Source organism: Ochotona curzoniae, unplaced genomic scaffold (assembly GCF_017591425.1).
Source record: "Ochotona curzoniae isolate NIBS_2020 unplaced genomic scaffold, NIBS_Ocur_1.0 contig_3520, whole genome shotgun sequence".
Lineage (NCBI taxonomy): Eukaryota > Metazoa > Chordata > Mammalia > Lagomorpha > Ochotonidae > Ochotona > Ochotona curzoniae.
In genome coordinates, this window is record NW_024465894.1 from 15,691,726 (window position 1) to 15,711,542 (window position 19,817).

The window sequence follows — 19,817 nt, forward strand, 5'->3', positions numbered from 1 at the left end:
CTATCTGGCCTGATCCTCACTGCAGCCCTGGAAGGGCAGGACTCTGCCCCTGGGATGTCGAGGCTTGGCTGTCCTAACTGCCTGCTTCTCTCAGCTTCTTAGTCCATCAAGGAGCAACCGAGGATTACACCCGGGCAGCCTGACCTTAGAGCCCACGCCCTTGACCTACTATGGAGTCGTCTAGGTAGTCAGAATCTCATGGAGAGGGGTCCAGGCACAGGGAACAAGCCCTAGACTTCCAGTTAAGCCTGCTCTATGCTACAAGCAATGATAGGGTCACAGACTACTTAGGTAAGCCACGACAACTCAATGTCTGCTGCCAGTGCAATCTCTGGCCTGCTGCTACAGGCCTCCTCGGCTGACTGCTTCTGCCTTCAGGTGGACCATTAGCACTTTAGGGTTATCCAGTCCCTGTGTACCAAGGGCCTTACAAGCTCAGTCTCCTTCCACCTATACAACCTTTAAAGCTGGATGCAACTCTCCCCAAGGGAGAGATGAAGTCACTGAGACTGAGTGTTGTTCAAGGTCATCAAACAACACTGAGAGTAGGATGCAGGTAGTTCTAGAGCCTGAGGGCTCCTGCAGGCCGAGTCCTTCCTTGGAACTCTCCTCTCTAAAATCTAAAATCCAGTTCAGGTGTCCTTCATGTTGCTTTTTTCATGTAGCAGGTAATTCTTCACCTGCTTTCCTGGCTCAGGGTTAGACATGGGAATATGAACAGGGACAAAAATTCCAGGGAAAAAGACTTCAAATGGAAAACACAGTGCGAGGCAGAGTGTACAGGCATTGCCCAGCTCCTCTGGAGTGCTAGGGAGGACCAGAAGTCTGGACGTGGGAAGGAGGCTTCTCAAAGAGTGATGGTGGAACTAAGACTGAAGAGATGAGGCAGTGCCAGCCAGGGGAGGGGGGAGGCACAGGGCAAGCCTGCAGCAGAGAACGGCCATCCTCAACACCACCGTGGGCTACAGAAGACGCCCACCTGTGCAGGAGACCACGGAGGACCTGGAAAGTTCAAGTAAGAGACACATACACCTCAGCCTGGGCCAGAACCTTAGCGAATGAGACATGGAGGGGAAATCCACAGTACACTGGATGTCTTAAAGAGGAAAGGGATGAGAGGGATGAGGAGGAAAGGATGTGCTCATGTTTCTGGCTTGGGAGCCTAGGCAAGTGTTGCAAGGGGATGTTTGGCTAAGAGGTAGCTTTGGTGCAGGTCACTGAGGGAGATTCTTGCAGGTGGGGGGCGGTAACCTCACCAATGCAGAATTTCATCAGGGGAAGTGAGTGGTGGGTTTTATCCCTCTACGACCCTCACTCTTGGTACACAGTGCCTGAAGAAAATGCTGTCTTGGATCCTTCAGCATCACAGCTCTTTATTGGGGGCATGCTGTATGCTGGTGGGCAGAAGCAACAAGGACACAGCCTGAGCTCTTGGCAGCTGCAAGAATGGTTTTATACACTGAGATGAGAGGCTGCACCCGGCAGTGTTACTGGTCTTCTATGGGACTCATTTATTCTGCCAGGCTGGGTATTCTCCCCGTAGCTTGGCCATCTGAATCCAGTCATTCTGATTCTCTATTTCTTCTCTTGCTTCAGTCATCAGAAATTATGGCTAAATTCAAATCCCTCATTTTACGGCTGTGACCACAAAGGCCCTAAGAGGCACTGCTCCACCTGCTGTTGCTCAGCCTGTGGGTCAGGCTGTACTCCTGAGGAGCGCAGGAGGAGGGGCCTCAGGTCCCCAACTAACTGGCAGGAGGAGTGAGACACTTACACAAAAGGCTCCTTTTTTCCATCGGTGGCCTTTGAGGGTGCGGTAGAGACGGCCAGCAGAAAAGCCACCAAACACCCTGTGGGGGAAGAGATCCACAGCAAGGGTGCCTGTTAGTGCTGGGAAGAGACTTGTGCCTGCCCCCGGGACCTCCTCTGATACACCTACCCCATGAACATGAAGAGGAAGCAGGCTGTGGTCATGAGAGCTCCCCGGCTTGAGGGTGACAGCATCCCAAGCATGGCTACGACTGTGGAGGCAGGGGGCAGAGAGTCAGGATGGCTGATTGCCAGGCCCCTGGTTTTCACTTTGGTGACGGCCCTAGGCCCTGGGCAGATGGAGCTACATGAGGCTCCCTTCTCCCTTGGCCTTTTCAATAGTACAGTCCTTTCCCTCTATGGGACAAGCCGGGGTTTAGCTGGGACACAGAAGGGTACAGCAATAGCTGGGCCTTGATTGGCTGCATTTCAACAGCCACTTCCAGAGCACAGAGCACTTGCTTATTACAAACGCCAGCTCACTGAATGTGCTTTGTTACCTCTGCAAGGTGGGGACTTATTCTCCCATTTTTCAGACAAGGAATTGATGTCCATAGAGGTTAAATAAATGTCTTGTTTAAGGTAATAGAGCTTGGAGGCTTGAGACTGAGGTACAAATTTAGGCAGACTAACTCCAGAGCTCTAGCACCAATGTTTGTCCCTTGTTTAACAAAAAAGAGCTGACTGCAGTCTTAATCCTGGTGCCGCCTCTGAGTAAGTCACTCAACCAGCCAAGGCAGAAGGACACTAACCATGTACAGGGCCTGGGGCTGTGGCACTTATGGGGAGCTGTTTGGCCCAGAGGTGTGCATGTGGCATCTAGTGCAGAGTGCTTGGTCCCTTCTCCAAGAGGAAAACCCATCCTTTCCCCGCTTAAGGCACATGCCCCTGGACCAGGCCCATGCTGGCATAGGGACTGGACCCTACACCAGGCTACCCAGTTCACTCACAGATGACAATGAGGATCATACAGAAGAGCTGAATGCCTGAGCCAAGCAGGGAGCTGAGGATCATGGGGTACTGGGGGGGTCTGAAGACATCTCCGTGCACCAACTTCCATCCAGACTCCTCCATCGTGTCTTCCTGCAGAAGAGAGTCAGAGTGAGGCTGATTCTTAAGGATGGTGGCGGCTCCCACAGGCATCACTCCAGGGACCCCGACTTCCTGATCTGAACTTAACGGTCCCACAACTGTCAACCAACTCTGCCCTGACACAGATGTGAGTGGCAAGGAGAAAGTGCTTCTCAGGGCTGGTGCTGTGGCATCATAAACCAAACCTACACCTGTGATACTGGCATCCTATATGAGCATTTGTTTGTATTCCAGCTGCTCTATATCTGATTCAGCTCTCAGACTGTGGCCTGGAAATGCCACAGTGGAGAATGGTCAAAAGCCCTAGTCCCTTGCACATGGAAGACCCAGAGGAAATCCCTGACTTCTGGATTTGGATTGGCTCAGCTATGGCCATTGTGGTCATCTGCAGAGTGAACCCTTAGGTACAAGATTTCTCTGTGTCTCTCCAACTCTGTGTAACTGCCTTTTGAATACAAATAATGTAAATAATGTACAAATAATGTACAAATAAAAATACAAATAACGTAAATAAGATTTACAGAAAGAGAGACAGAGAAAGATCTTCCATCCACTGGTTCACTCCCCAGGTGGATGCAAAGGCTAGAGCTGAGCTGATCCAAAGTCAGGAGACATGAGCTTTTTCCAGGTTTCCCTCATGGGAGAAGGATCCCAAGACATAAGGCCATTCTCGACTGCTTTCCCAGACCACAAGCAGGAAGCTGGAAAGGAAGTGGAGCAGCTGGGACACGAATTGGTGCGCACATGGGATCATCCTGGCACATGCAAAGTGAAGAATTTAATTACTAGGCTACCACGTCAGGCCCATAAAATAATTTTGAAAAAATCTTTATTTCATTTTTATTAGAAAGTCAGAGATACAGAGAGGAGGAAAGACAGGAATATCGTCCATCCGATGATTCACTCTCCAAGTGACTGCAATAGCTGGAGCTGCACCAATCTGAAGCCAAGAGCCAGGAGCTTCTTCTGGGCTTCCCATCCAGGCGCAGGATCCCAAGTTCTTGGGCCGTCCCCAGCTGCTTTCCCAGACCACAAGCAGGGAGCTAGATGGGAAGTGGGACTGCCAGGATTAGAACCAGTACCCATACGGGATCCCAGGGCTTGCAAGGTAAGGACTTTAGCCACTAAGCTACAGTGCCAGGCCCCATAAAATAAATTTAAAAAAAGAAAGTACTTCTCAGAGGACTGTCATGTAGGAAGAGGCTACAGCATGATTCTTGGGGCAAGTGTCCTGGTGCAGCAAGCTGAGCTGCTGCCCACAAGGCTGGCATGCATGTCATCCTGAGCAAGGTTCGAGTTCTGGATGCTCTGCTCCCAATCCACTTCCCTGCTAATGCACCTGGGAAAGCACAAGATGGCCCAGGGGCTTGGGCCCCTGCCACCCATGTGGGAGACCCCGATAGAATTCCTAGTTTTACCTGGCCCAGGCCTGGCTATTGCGGCTGTTTGGGGAATGAATCAGCAGCCTGAAGACCCCTCTTTGTCACTGCCTTTTACATAAAAAAATCAAGTTTAAAAAACAAAACATGACAGTTACAGCTGCATAAAAGGGAGACAGGATAATTCTACAAATATAGTGCATGGAAAAATAACAAGCACACAGAAACACAAACATGTTACTTACAGCAGTTCTTCAGGGCCTGGCACAGTAGCCTAGTAACTAAATCCTCTCCTTGCAAGTGCTAGGATCCCATATGGGCATTGGTGCATGTCCCAGCTGCTCCACTTCCCTTCCAGCTCCCTGCTTGTGGCCTGGGAAAATACTCGAGGACGGCCCAAAGCCTTGGGACCCTGCACCCGTGTGGGAGACCCGGAAGAGGCCCCAGGCTCCTGGCTTCGAATTGGTGCAGTTGTGGCTATTGTGGCCATTTGGGGAGTGAACCACGAGATGGAAGATCTTTCTCTTTCTCCTTCTCTCTGAAAATCTGATTTTCCAATAAAAATAAAATTTTTTAAAGATTTATTTATTTATTTATTTATTTATTTTTATTGCAAAGAGGATAAGAGACAAAGAGGAAGATCTTCCACCCAATGGTTCACTCACCAAGTGGCCACAACGGCTGGAGCTGAGCTGATCTGAAGCCAGAAGCCAGGAGCTTCTTCTGTGTTTCCCCATGCGGGTGCAGTGTACCAAACCTTTGGGTACCTGCTTTCTGAGCCAGCCCACAAGCAAGGAGCTGGATGGGAAGCGAGGCCGTCAGGACTAGAACCGGTGCCCAACGGGATCCTGGAATGTTCAAGGTGATGATTTTAGCCACTAGGCTACTGTACTGGGCCCAAAAACAAATAAAATCTTAAAAAATAAAAAAGAAAAGGAATGATACAGAATGGATGCTTCAATGGTAAGGCACCTGGGTCTGACTCCCACTTCTAGCTTCCTGCCACTCTGGAACCTAGGAAGCAGCAGGTGTTGTCCGCACGGACTGGGCTCTGCCACCATGTAAGAGATCTGGCCTGAGCGCTGGACCCTGTCTTCTGGGCAGCCCAGTCCTGGCTACTGCTGGCATTTGAGGGTAAAGCAGTGGATGAAGACTTCTCTATGTGGACTTTCTATGAACTTTTTTTTTTTTAAATTTTTTTGAAAGGCAGAGTTAAAGAGAGGAGAAGACAGAGACAGCAATCTTGATCAGAAGTAGAGCAGCTAACACACAAACTGGCACTCACTCAGGGTACTGGTGTTACAGGTGGCAACTTAACCCACTGCATCACAACAGCGGCCCCTGTATGGGCTGAGCCAATCCAAAGCCAGGAGCCTCTTCTGGGTCTCCCACGCGGGTGCAGGGTCCCAAGGCTTTGGGCCGTCCTCGGCTGCTTTCCCAGGCCACAAGCAGGGAGCTGGATGGGAAGTGGAGCCATTGGGATTAGAACCGGTGCCTATATGGGATCCTGGTGTGTTCAAGGTGAGGACTTCAGCTGCTATGCTAACATGCCAGGCCCTAAGAATTTATATTTTTTTATCCTTTCCTAAGAAACTCTAGAATTGCGGTGCAGAAAGTTACCTATTTTACAAAGCCTGACATGAATTAACCATAGTTTTCTGAAAATGAGTAAAAGGTACCCCCAATTTTACCTGTCTCACATGAAACTTGCCAAACAATTAAAAACAAACAAATGGCATAATTTCATGTTCCCAAATTATCTTACAATGGCTTGGTACTGTTTTTTGGGGGGGGGATTAAACAGTGTTTCATGTGTTTGCATGTGTAGGGTGTGTGTAGTTCTTTACCTGTAAATTTTTTTTCTGCTGTTTTGGTTTCATTTTCACTTACTTATTGGAGAGGCAGAAGGAGACATGGCAAATCAGACCTGTCCTTTCTGCTGGTTCATTCCTTGCATGTGACTGGGCATGAGCTGGCCTGCAGCAAAGAGCTAAGAACTAAATCCACGTCTTCAAATGAGTGACAAGAACTTATTTACTTGAGTTCCCACTGTTGTATTTCGGGTCTGCATTCACAGGAGTTGCAGTCTGGAGCCGGAACTGGGAACTGAACCGAGGTGCTCTCACAGCACTTGGGCCTGTTAAGTGCATCCTCTCTCTCTCTCTTTTTTTTACATTTTTAATTTTTATTGCAAAGTCAGATATATAGAGAGGAGGAAAGACAGAGAGGAAGATTTTCTGTCTGATGGTTCACTCCCCAAGTCACCGCAACAGCTGGTGCTGCGTTGATCTGAAGCCAGGAACCAGGAACTTCCTCCAGGTCTCCCACAGTTTTGGGCCAGTTCAACTGCTTTCCCAGGCCACAAGCAGGGAGCTAGATAGGAAGTGGAGCTGCTGGGATTAGAACTGGCACCTATATGAGATCCTGGCGCATTCAAGGCAAGGATTTTAGCCACTAGGCCATCATGCCGGGTCCAAGTGCATTTTCTAATTGTTAATATGACTTACTGTGAAGTCAAGAGTTAGAGAATCTTCCATTCATTGACTCATTCCCCAGCTAGCCACAAGGGGCAGCACTGGGCTGGCTGAAGCCAGGCACTTCATCTGGTCTTCCACTTGGGTCTAGGGGATCAGGCATTTGGATCATTCTGCTGCTTTCCCAGGCCATTAGCAGGGAGCTGGATGGCAAGTGAGCAGCCAGGACATGGACCAATGCCCACAGGGCATGCTGCTATTGCAGGTGGTGGCTTTATGCCATGACACTTACTCCCTGTTAACTGCCATTGTAACTGCCATGCTAAATGTCCACCTGTGTTTTTGGTCTCCTTTTTTCTTTAAAGCAAAGTGACAGAGGTAGATCTTATGCCTGTTGGCTCATTCTCCCGATTTAAGACCCTACAAAAGTTAAGCTCTTGTTTTTGTTTTGTTTTTTTTTTTTTTTTAAGAGATTTCATAAGATTTTTTTTCACTTCTACTACATATTTCAAGCTAACATTCTAGTTGACTAAGGGTTTCCCCTCTCCTCCCTTCCTGTCTTTACCATGTATTAATTCTCTCTCAAAGGGCCTGCACCGGGACAGTGGAATAAGCTGCAACCCTGCTTCCCATACTGCAGGGCTAATTCCAGTCCAGCTGGCTTGCCTCAGATCCAGTTCCCTGATAATATGCCTGTGAAGGTAGTGGAAGAAGATCAAGTATTCGGACTCCTGTCCTCAACCAGGCCTGGCCCTGGCCATCGTGGCCACTGGGGAGTGAACCAATAGATGGAAGATCTCTCTAAGTAAATCTGCTTCTCAAATCAAGCGTATAATTCTTTTTCATTATTTTTGAGGTTTCTTCTGTGAATGATCTCTCTCACACACACACACACACACACGCACCAGGATCTAGCAGGAGTGCTACTGCTGCACTGTTCCCTTCCCTCTCCAAGCTTATCCCTCCCAGGCCAAGACCTCGTACAATGTCATCCTCCTTGTTATAGTTGGCGATGTCCTTCCGCAGGGTCCGAATGATAATCATGCTGAGGATTCCTGAAACAGACGGGGATGGGGAGGAAGGGTGTCAGCCTTGCTCACAGACACGTTTGCGCTCCATGTCTTCCACCTCTGGTCTCTGAGATGAAGCACAAAGAGGATCACTCCCCATACAGGAGAACAGAAGTGCTGCTAATAAGTGGGACAACCACAGGATGCTGCTTTTCATTCCAGCTGGAAGTGTGTCCCAGCTCCCCCATGGCTTGGCTGTACCAGCTTCTCCCACCTCCCCTAGGCTCCCTCTCTCCTCATTTGTTGCTTTTACTCACAGCCTCACCTCTTACACCTCCATGCCTTTGCCTAGGCTGCTCTCTGTGCCAGGAGTGCCTCCGTCCTGTCTCCATTCATGCCTCAAGACCCACCCTGAATGGCCCAAGTCCTCGGGCTCCTGCTACCCCTTGGGGGAGACCAGGAGTTTCAGATTCCCAGCTCTAGCCTGGCCAGTCTTGGCCACTGAGGCCATTTGAGAAGTGAATCAGCAGACAGAAGATATCTCTGTTTCTCCCTCCCTTTTTTCTGTCATTCTGCCTTTCAAATAAATCTTTGAAACAGTCAAACAAAATCCCCTCATACTGAGTATATCCACCCCCACCCCACCCCCTAGAGAGCCAGCTGTCTAGCAGCAGTGTCATGGTAAACAGAATGGATTGTAGCACAGAGCCCACTTCATGTCTTTAGGCTAACTGGCTTCCAGGGGTCGGTGTGGGGAAAGTGTCGGGTACAGCAGCTGGTCTCTTGGTAAGAATCTCATACAGTAGCAAGCACTGCTTTGGTTGCCGTGTGATACTGACAGGAGCAGCGCTGTTCCATCTGTCCACTGTCCTCCTGACATCTCGCTTCTTGCCGGGCTTGTCTCATGGCAGGTTGCGACCTCGGTGGAGCAATTTTTCCTTGGGGCTTGGAGGGGTAGCTCTTCCCTCTCATTCAAAGAGGGCTTTCCTAAAGCAGGTCTCCTCTGTTTCTCAGCTGTTGTGGGCCTGGTTACCCGTTCACCTGCTTCACAGCCCTTACTGCAATCTCGAATGGCACTGTTTACTTGTCTTCTTGTTTTTCTCCTACCCCTAGATTGTGGGCTGGGCAGAGAGGGCAGAGGCTGGACTGTGCATGAGAACCACAGCCCCAGCGTTTGGCTCAGTTCCCAGGACAGCATACAGCTCGAACCCAATCAATGACCATGTGCGAGAACACATCTGTCTTCCCTTGGCAACCTTGTAAGCAGAGACTGAACCCTGTTTACCTACACACAGATGCCTGGCGCACAGTCCTCTCGTCCATTCTGACCCACACCGGCTCCAAGAACACCTCTGAATTCCCCTGTAAGTCCACCCTACCTACACCCTGTAACCCACAGATTTCTCACCTGACAGGAAGAAGACTACCACCACAGAGTTAATGATGGAAAACCAGTGGATCTGCACGTCACTCATGGTTAGGTAGGTGTCCCAGCGAGAGGCCCACTTGATGTCGCTTTCCTGGCACGGTAAGAGGGAGCACTCAGAATCAGGGCCTCCTGCTGCAGTCCCACACAGCCTCCTCCCGTGCCTGCCCTTGATACCTCCCAGTGCACAGAGTAGGTGAAGTGCAGTTGATTCTCCTTGGTGGGATCAATTTCTTGGGGTGAGGAGTTGGTACCTTCAGGCAGGGTGCATGAGCTCTTCTCATCTGCTTTGAGGTCTGTGAGAGAAGGAGAGTTAGTCTGTTCCTGTGCAGCCAGAGCCTCTACCCAAGGACTGCTCCAGGGGATGCTCACGAAGCAGCCTGCTCCTGGGACCCTGGCCTCCAGGTCTGTCTGCGTGCAGCTTAGGGGGACAGCAGCCAACAGTGGTTTTCTTAAATAACAGACTCTCCAGGGTTCTGACCTTCAAAAGGGCCTCAGGGGCCGCCCACAGATACGTGCATGGTGCGAGCATGGGCCTGAGAAGCAGCTGGGTCTGAACCCCTCTTGTGGCTCATCAATCTCCATCTCTCAGTTCAGACATTCACTCTTTCCGTCTTGTTCAACATACACAACGATAGTGATTCTGTCCTGTTTAGGTTGGGCAGCTCTGCTCTACTCCCTCCCAAACCCCGCACTGCAGTGACCCCATCACTCAGAGGCACACTCCATTCATTCCCTCACTCATCCTGCTGTCTGTCCATTCTTTATCCAACACACACACACACACACACACACACACACACACACACACACACACACACACACACACACACACACACACAGTAGGTGCTGTCTTTCAGGTACTGTGCTGGGTACTGCCAATCACGTAGTCGGAAAAGGAGAAACAGACTCCAAGCTCAAAGAGCCAGAAAGGGAGTGGATGACCTCCAAATGACCACACACAGCAACACAAATCTGGGCTGACATTCATAGCGCAGGTGGTAAGACACTTTTACAAATACGGCATATATGCACATGGTTTTGTAGGAAAACCAGGTTTTGTCATTTTTAAAAGGTCAGAAAAATAAAAAATGGACAAAAGTAGAGGCCTGCTGCTGAAATGGTGGACAACTTTGGTGAACAAAGGCTGGCAGGTGAGGTGAACTAGGGCCAGATCCCAGGAGGACCAACAGGACTGGGCTGAGCTCACAAACTCTTATGCAACCACTAACCCTGGGCAAACTTTACCCTCTGCTGCCAATTACACAAAGGGAGAGAAACAAAGATAAACTCTGTGGCCCAACATCTTGGCCTTTCCCTTATTTTTCAACCTATGGAGACCTGCTGGTCCTCTGATGAGGCCTAACACAGTTCCAACCTGCCATATGGTCCCAGCTAAGTCACAAATCTCTGTGAATCTTTCTTTTTTTTTTTTTCTTAAGATTTATTTATTTTTATTACAAAGTCAGATATACAGAGAGGAGGAGAGATAGAAAGCAAGATTTTTCGTCAGATGATTCACTCCCCAAGTCACCACAATGGCCGGTGCTGTGCCAATCAGAAGCCAGAAGCCAGGAACTTCCTCCAGGTCTCCCACATGGGTGCAGCGTCCCAAGGCTTTGGGCCATCCTCGACTGCTTTCCCAGGCCACAAGTAGGGAGCTGGATAGGAAGTGGAGCTGACAGGATTGGAACCAGCACCCATATGGGATTCTGGCGTGTTCAAGGCAAGGACTTTAGCTGCTAGGCCACGCCGCCGGCCCAAATCTTTGTGAATCTTTAGGGTTTCTGTCAGTCAGTCACTACTACATACACTCTGGGGATTGTGGTAAGCTTGGCCTGCAACAAAGATGACAAGTCTCCCTTCACCCCACATTCTCTGCTGGGAACACAGGGACACCACCGGGGCTGGGCCTGCTGGGCCTACCAGCCAGGTCAGGAGTGAGAAAGTGAGAAGCCCAGGCCCTTCCAGCCCTGCCCCTCTGGTCCCACCACCCCACTCACCCTCCAGCCTGATGCTCTGGGGAATCACCTCGAAGCGGACGACACGGTACGTGTGCTCCTGGTCCTCTTCCATGTCCTCCCGGTGGTAGTAAAGGATGAAGGAGAGGTGGTTGTGCAGGTAGATCTAAAGTGCAGCAACAGGGAGGATGAGATAACTAACAGCCAAGCAACAGTCAACGTCAATCAGGTGTTAGGCTCCAGCCTCACCCCAAGTGCCTGGCTGGGCCAAACTTCCCTAAACACCACTCTCCCATCACTCCTTTGCCCAGAAACCCTCCAGGATTCCCTTGGACCAGTCAGAAACAAACTCCAACTAGAATCCATCCCCAACGCTACTCAGCTAAAGCCTACCTATTTCACAAGGCCCCCCTCCTTGTGACGAATAGAAGGCACAGAGAGCTTGCTGGGCATTCCAGGGTCAGGCCACTGAGGCCTGTCCTGGGTCTCATTCTGCCTGTTCTCTCCCGAGTTAGGATTGGAAGCCCTCTGAGGGCAAAGGCCATGCCCAAAAGAGATGCTTTTGTCTTCCATTCTCTGTGTTTGACTTAGAGAATGAGATAAAAAGACAGTCACAGTTGCAATGGCCTTCCTCAAGGGCTGTGCCGGTGAGCGCCAAAGCACCACAGAGGTGAGTATTACTATTATTACTATTATTATTGATAATTTTTACATAGTTGATTAGGGTGCAAAGGGTTAAGGGCTAGAGGAAAGTGGGTAAGACCATTGTTTCCACATTCTCTTTTCTTCCTTCCTGTATCTGGGGGAAGGAGGGAGATAAAGGGAAAAGCCATACCTAGCCTCCCAATCATCCCAGGGTCCCGGATGTGGGGCATGCTCCAAGGGCAGTGCTCAAGAGGTTTTGATAGTTCAACAGTTCTGAATTGCTGCCGATCCAGCCATTCCAAGCACAACGAAATCTCTCCAGACTCCACTGGCTAGCATAGTTCACCTGAGTCTCCATTTGCCCAGATTTTTACTGCCAACACTTGGCTGGGGTAGTTGATCAATTTGTTCTGACCTCCATCCTCTGTTACGGAACCAGGTGTCCTCCCTCTACAGATATGATGTACCACCATATCTTCCATATGCAACTGGCTATGCTGTTCACTGCTCCATCTAAGCCACTGAGGCGGCTCAGCTCTGACACATGCACTCCATAGTCAGACCATGGAACCTGCAATTCTCTCCATGGTTGGGGTTTTGAGTCCAGCAATGCAGTTGGAGGTTCCTCAAAGAAACTTCATCTGAGGTGATCCCAGACCTGATTCTTGTAGTGCTTGCCAATACAGGGTCTGGCATAGTCTGTCGCCCCAATCAGCCTACGCACACACTGGTAACTGCAATTGCTGGGACAGTTCTGCCTCCAGCCTTGTCTTCTATGCAAACCAATGGGTGTTGCAGCCCAGCCCAATCTTGACCACCACATTCTTGGTCCTCTTGCAGACCAGTGGGAACCGCAGCTTAGTCGGAGTGACCTGCAATAACCTCCACCTGCCCTGGTTCTCGTGCTTGCCAATGTGTACAGCAGACTGATCCAGTCTGTCCCATATCCCATTCAGCTCTTGCACATGTCAAGGGACACTGAAGTCTATTTCAGTCCAAATAGCCCCACTCTCCAGTCCACACTGGTACTCTCTAGCCACGCCTGCCCCTGGTCTTGGTTCTTGTGCTCAGCAGTGGGAGTAGCAACCCAAGAGGGAGATGTCCACTGTTTCCCTGGTGGGCCCACTCCCGGATCATGTGCTCTCCAGGTGAATCTGCAGTTTAACTTAACAGATTTAGCCCCCAGTACCAGCATCTGTCAGCTGATGCTGAGGCAAAGTCCAACCAACCCACACCCAATTTGGCTTATGCATGCCCCAGTAGGAACAGTCAGCCCAGCCTGTCTTTCTCCTGATCCAGCTCACATGCAGGCCAGCAGGTGTTGTATCCCTGCCCAGCTAGTCTGCCCCGAGTCCCAGCTTTCATGCTCACTAGTGGGAGTAGTGGTCTAGTAGTGGTCTAGCAGGGGAGCCCCATGCACTTCCCCTACTGTGTGTGCTCCCTGCTCTGTGGGTCTCACGTGTGCTGGTAGAGCACTGTGGCCCAGTCTGGCATGGCTCACCTTACCTTGGCATTTGTCAGTGGGTTCTGTGGCCTAGCCTGGCACCTCCACCTTCTAGTTCCAGTTCTCATTGGTGGGGGCTACAGCCTAACCTAGCCCAGCCCCCATCCCGGTCCTAATGAACATGATTATTCTACACAGGACACAGAGGGACAGACCGGCTCCAGGCCACTCCGAAAGGTGGAGGCAAGATTCAAAGCCATGGAGTTTGCAGGCTCTTGTTCATTTCTATGTGAAAATGTCCAGGCGTTTTTGGTCTGTTTGTTTTTAACAATCTTACAAAAGCATAGCCCCACCTGTTCTGTGGTGTAAGTCTAGAGCTGAGCTGTTTCCCCTTCTCTACAGCACCAGCCCCCGGCGAGGAGTGCAGTTCCTGCCCTCCGAGCATGCACTCTACCTTGTTGACATCCGTGAAGCCGAGCCGGTACCCATGTTCAAACTGCACGTCTTTCTCCTTCTTCTTGTCATCGCTGTCGCGGTTGGAGTAGAGCTCCAGCCGGGTGGCCACAGGCAGGTTGTCAGCAATGCTGGAAACCCAAGGCCTGCTCAGTTCCTCTGGCCATCATGCCGCCCTGAGGGTCCTCCCCTTCTGGGCTTTGGGCTGCCAGAAAGCACAGGACAACTTACAGGTGGACGTAGTAGTCCTCTGTGATCCGCTCGGCCACGAGACGGCTCTGCTCCACGGTCAGGGTCACTGGCTTGTTGGACTGGCTGCACAGAACCTCACACTTCTTCTCACTGTTCATGAGAACCTGGAAAGGGGTGTTGACAATCCGGTCCCCTCTCAGCACCTCTCCTGCCGTAAGAGAGACAGATCGAGCTCAGAGCTTCAGCCCTGAGGTTGCTGAGTTAAGCAGAGTCACAGAGCTGCAGGACAAGACAGCATGGCAAAAATGAACGTTGAGGGACCTCAGCAGTACCTCCAGCCGCCAACACTCTGCCCTGATGTTCCTCCTTGCCCAGTTTGCTCCCCTTGCCAACTTCTCCTGCCACTCGTCCCTCCACCTGTGCTTTAGTACCTCCAGCCTTTCACAGCACACCAAACATGCCACATGCTCTCCTGCCTGGGTCCCTCAAGTCGCTCCCTTCACCTGAAGCACCATTTCCCACTCTGCACTCCTGGCTTCAAGCTCAGTTTCCCCTTTACTTTCCCAGGAGATCCTTCAGACTTACTCAGCAGAGCTTGCTACTGGCTCCCAACTTCCTCCTGTGCAGAGCAGTCCTGGGCTCCAGCACCAGGGCACCTGCTACCACATCTTGTTTTTGCCTCTCATTAGCTTAGCAGTAAAATTGCTTAACTTCACTAAGGTAGTAACAGTACTCACTTCACAGTGAGGAATAAAGAAATTCAAGTGAAATATCAGACTCAGAGCACACAGGCAACACATATTACTCCACACCACTTTTATCATCAGCATCAACTCTTCACCTTTTTACTTTACATGCTGGCACATACACGTGCATTTCAAAAACTATTTTGCCTGAAAATACATTTATCTTTTAAATTTCTATTTACTTATTTATTTAAAAGTCAAAGAGACAGATATCTTATTCAAATATCATCAAAAATTGGAGTTGGATCAGGCCAAAGAGCTAGAAACTCAATCGGAGACTTCCATGTGGGTGAAAGGGATCCCTTATCTTCTGGTTCACTACCCAAAACTGCAATGATCAACGCTAAGTTAGTCTGAAGCCAGGAGCCAGGAGCCAGGAGATTTTTCTGGGTCTGCCACAGGTACAGGGTCCCAAGGACTTAGCCCATCTTACACTGCCTTCCCAGGCCATAAGCAGGGAGCTGAACTGGAAGTAGAACAGATGGGACTTGAACCAGTACCTATTTGCTATGCCAGTGCTACAGGCAGAGGCTTAAGTAGCTATTCTATGGTGCCAGCCCCCCAATTTTTTTTTCTCTCTTAAAGATTTACTTATTTATTTCAAAGGCAGAGTTACAAACAGAGGGAGACAGAGATATTCCATCTGCTGGTTCACTTCCCAAACGGCTACTGGTGGGGGTTGGATCAGGCTGGGTCAGGATTCTTGCACTCCCTCCAGATCTCCCGTGTGGGCAGAGGGCCCTAATTGCTTGGGCCATCTTCTGTTGCTTTTTCAGATACAGGGAGCTAGACTGGAAGTAGAGCAGATAGGTCTCGAACCGGTGCCCATATGGAATGACAACACTGGCCCTAACCATGAACTATTTAAGAGTAGCCATTGTTCCCTATTTCCTTCTGTGTCTTCTCATCTTGGTTCAGCTAGGGAAGAAAATTAGGTGAAAGCTAGCACCTGAGATCTTTTTTAAAGATTTATTTATTTTTACTGGAAACTCAGATATACAGAGAGAAGGAGAGGCAGAGAGGAAGATCTTCTGTCTGATGGTTCACCCTCCAAGTGACCACAATGGCTGGAGCTGAGGCAATCTGAAGCCAGGAGCCATGAGCTCTTCTGGGTCTCCCGCACGGGTGCAGGGTCCTAAGGCCTTGGGCTGTCCTAGACTGCTTTCCCAAGCCACAAGCAGGGAGCTCGATGGGAAGCGAGGCCGCCGGGATTAGGATCCCGGTGTGTTCAAGGTGAGGACTTCAGCCACTAGCCCATTGTGCTGGGCCCTAATTTATTTATTTTACTTGAAAGTCAGAAATGCTGAGAGGGAGAGAGATCTTCCATTACTGGTTCACTCATTAAATGGCCACTGTGGCCAGAGCTAGGCCAATCTGAACCGGGAGCCAGGAACTACTTCCATGTATCCCATGTGAGTAAAGGTGACCAAGGACTAGCGTCATCCTTCTCTGCTTTTTCAGACCATCAGCAGGAAGCTGAACCAAAGGTGGGGCAGCCGGTGCACCAGGCAGAGATGCTTAACCAAATTTTTTTTTTTTACTTTAAATGAATTGGCATACCCCACATGACCTTACAGTAACTTGCTGTCAGCAATTACTCTAACAAGCAATCAATGAACGGTCTGGGACTGCCAACGAAACCCAAGTGTGCTTTCATTGTGAGCTTTTCAACAATTCTACTGAGAAGTTGACAATGGAGTAAGGTGAAAGAGACCAGCCACAGTCCACAGGCGGGACTGATGCGAACATGGTCAAACACTGTCTCCGCTTGGTATGGTTCTCTTGTCACCCATTCATTCATATACGTGGATTAGGAACTGGCTACACGCCATATCCTACATTTGATCTTAGCCAAAAGACAGAGAAATAATATGTGCCAGATCCTGAAGATACAATGTTGAATACACACTCATGCAGCTTATGGCCCAGAAGGCAGACAGATTTTGATGAAGCAATCAGCATAAGCAGAAGACCTTGTAGACATGTCGCACTTGTGAGGAAGTCAGTTTAGCAGAGTGTCCCCTAGGAAGCAGTGTTTGAAGTGATGAGATGGGCGGGAGCTGGACCCCAGGGAGCATTGGGCCAGTGTGACCGCAAAAGACAAAAGCTGATGGGGGGGTTTTCCTCACAGGGGAGGGAGGAGACTGATGCTGGTTACAGAAAAGCATCACGCTGGCTGTTTTGGTAGGACACAGAGGCTGCAGGGAACTGGCTGAAGGATGCCAATGAGTGCTGCTGGTGGCTAGCACCGAGGGTGTGGGGAAGGTGAGCTACTGAGGAGGTGGAGTCTGGGGAAGCCAGTACTACTGACACATGATACTGGTGCTGCGCGAGGAGGAGTGGGCTGGCAAGACCATGAAGTTTCTATAATCGGGCTGTAAGTGGGAAAACAGAAGAGCCAATTCAGACAGAAGGCATTTTCAGTTTGAGTATGCTAATTAGGCAGTTAGAGAGTTAGGGCTCTGCTGCCAGTGTTGTGACGCAGGGAGCTAGGCCATCACCTGGGATGCTAGCAGCCCACGAGTGCCAGATTGCTATCAGCCCTAGCTGCTCCACTTCCCATCTAGCTCCCTGATAATGTGCCTGGAAAAGCAGCAGCTTAAGGTCATCCAGTATCACACCGAGGTGGCCCAACTACAGTGACAGGGGCTCCAAGGAACCCACCTAGCTGCCATGGGAAGGGAGGGACCTGGTGTCAGGCCCCTGGAAGACCTGGAGGGTTCAGCATCCCAAGCAGAGGCAAGGTGCCTGGGGATCAGCATGGGGTAGAAAGAAAGAGTAACATCAGGCAGGAAGAGGAACCTACACTACCAGCGTGAGCCAGCCATGCCTGAGGTCAGTATCTGTGCAATACCACAAGGCAAGACCCAGACACAGGTGGTGTTTGGGGAGGTGGTGTCACCTGCTTTTGGTTAAACCAGTTCCAGCCTGGAACTGACAACCTGCCTCCTACTGGTCCAAAACCCCCAGTATCTGGCAATAGATACATTTGTTGGCTATGAGTTCCAGAAATATCTTCAACCTTCTCTGCTACAAGAGAATTTGTTTTCTGCTTTTCTCAGGTCTGAGGGAGAAGAATTTTTTTTTTTTTGAGGCTGGGGAGGGTTTCTTTCCTTGCTTCTATCTCCATGATTTAATAGAGAAGCTGAGTCGATCAATAGCCATGCCCTGAATATCTATCTACAAATATCTTTTTGTCTGAAACCCTGCCAAATGAAGAATCTAAGCTAAAATCGCTCCTAGTTATGGAATGCTTGTGGCAGACACTGCAGTGGGTGCTTCTCACGGCATCCGAGGCATCCCTCATAGAGCTTAACAAGTAGAGAGCTGCCTCGTATGAAAGCTGAGGTGCTCACTTGCTGTTGTAAAGAAAGGCAGAGCAGGTAACGAAGCCTTGAGAGAGGATATCTAGAAACCAAGGAAAAGCAGGTCTGCGTAGAAGCAGTGTGTTCCAGCTCCTAAGACCGACCAAAGAGGACTCAAAGTTAGGCACAGTCATTAACTAACAGCACAACTACAGACAAGTCACTTTACCTGCATAATGGCAGTAAACACAGCAATGAAGGTCAAATAAGTTGGCAGGCATGTAACTGCGGGGAATCACTTATATAGCACACAGAAGTGCTGGGGAAGGGTTAACTGCTATGCTGCTGACAAGTGTGCTGGGCTCCCCTCCGAGGGAGGCAGGCTGAAGGAGGCAGGGACTTACCCAGGTTCTCGGCCTTGTAGGTTATTTTGCTGGGCTGGCAGAAGGGCAGTGAGTAGTATTCATAAGGGAGCTGGGTTCGCGAGCTGGTGAGCTTCACAGCCTGCAGGCGGGAAGAGAGGCGAGAGCCAAGTGACTGGCCAGTACTGCTCCCTGCCAGCCCCACAGCTTTCACGTACTTGGCAATAACGGCAAGCAAACTAACTGTGGCACATGTGATCACAGCACACCTCTTATATGTACTCCCTTGGATTCAGAATTTCCTCACATTTTGGTAATTTCTGAATGTATTCCAGAATTATAAGCAGACCAAATTTAACATATGCTGCCACTGCATGGTGCCTCGGGGGTTTGGGCAGAGGCCACGGGAGGAAGAAGTGTGCTGGGAAGGAAACGGGGCCCTGGGCTGGCCCTGTGTCTTCCTCACAGCATGACCTTGGGCAACCAGCTAATGCTCCTGGGCCTCAGTTTCTTCATCACTTCCACAAGCAAGCCATGTAAAACGTCTACCTATACAATCTGCCTTCAGGGGATTCTTCGGGGGCATCCAGAGCCAAGCCACACATAATGCTGGGCATATAAATAACCCTCAGCAAGCGGAATTTTAATGATGCTTCCTGCAGCTCACTCGACTGACTGCTAGGGAAGAGACGCTTACAGCACATGAATAATACGAGCAGATGCTATGAATTAGGTAGAAAATGCTGGTCACAGAGGAGGATGGAGCAGATAAGAGACAGAAAGAGATGTGTACACACACACACACACACACACACCAGAGACAGAACAGCAGACGCAAAAGTGAGCCTGAGGAGTTGGCATGTGTATGCACATGAAGCCACTTAGAAGGGCCCAGAACAGGGCGCAAGGACACACCCCCCAGTAGAGGTGCTGAGAGCTGGCAGCACAGTGGCCAAGTTCCTGGATTCCTAGAGTTTCAAGGATGCTATACTTCCAGCCCACACACTCAGAATGAATCCTTCTGATCCAGGGCAATTGGCTCTGTTGTTCTGTGCAACCACAGGATGGAATGGACAAGTCACCGTGGTGCTCAAGCCAGGCTGCCCAACAGACACTCCCACTCTGTGGGGGCACACTTACCTTAATTTCTACTGGATCATTTTGGTGGAAGTTGATTGGCGCAACACCAGGAACGTAGAAGGCGCTTGACTGACACATGAGCAAGAGAAGTAGCAAGGACCATGGCAACCAATCCTGCTCCGGAGAAGAGAGAACAGTTGGAATGGGGAGAGATCAAGTCACACTGATTGTGTCAGTGAGAGCCCCTTGTAAATGCTGTGTCCCAAGGTCCCCATGAGTGCTGCCAAGGCAGTTCCGCACTTCCAGAAATGGGTCACAAAACAGGTCAAGTAATTAACATCTGGGCCAAAGGGAGGCCAGTCAGGCAGCTGTCCACCTCCTCCCTTCCTTAACTGCCTCATAGTGTAGAGCTAGGGGAAGACAAAGTTCCACTCCGATT

The 19,817-nt window shown here is 50.1% G+C and overlaps 1 protein-coding gene across 3 annotated transcripts in view; it reads right to left on the bottom strand.

Moving 5' to 3' along the window:
• Positions 1 to 19,817, bottom strand: part of TM9SF4 (transmembrane 9 superfamily member 4) — a 43,261-nt gene that overhangs the window by 11,114 nt on the left and 12,330 nt on the right. The window contains exons 2-12 of one of the 3 annotated variants that reach the window (XM_040981659.1): positions 19,439 to 19,552; positions 18,341 to 18,440; positions 13,925 to 14,093; positions 13,695 to 13,824; positions 11,194 to 11,317; positions 9,368 to 9,486; positions 9,173 to 9,284; positions 7,739 to 7,809; positions 2,760 to 2,892; positions 1,940 to 2,021; positions 1,775 to 1,850 (exon numbers count right to left, since the gene is read on the bottom strand). In XM_040981659.1, coding sequence (XP_040837593.1) covers positions 1,775 to 1,850; positions 1,940 to 2,021; positions 2,760 to 2,892; positions 7,739 to 7,809; positions 9,173 to 9,284; positions 9,368 to 9,486; positions 11,194 to 11,317; positions 13,695 to 13,824; positions 13,925 to 14,093; positions 18,341 to 18,440; positions 19,439 to 19,552 — 1,230 coding nt within the window. Of the gene's footprint in view, positions 1 to 1,774; positions 1,851 to 1,939; positions 2,022 to 2,759; positions 2,893 to 7,738; positions 7,810 to 9,172; positions 9,285 to 9,367; positions 9,487 to 11,193; positions 11,318 to 13,694; positions 13,825 to 13,924; positions 14,094 to 18,340; positions 18,441 to 19,438; positions 19,553 to 19,817 lie in introns of those variants that run through there. The other 2 variants (XM_040981660.1, XM_040981661.1) reach the window with 2 other exon arrangements.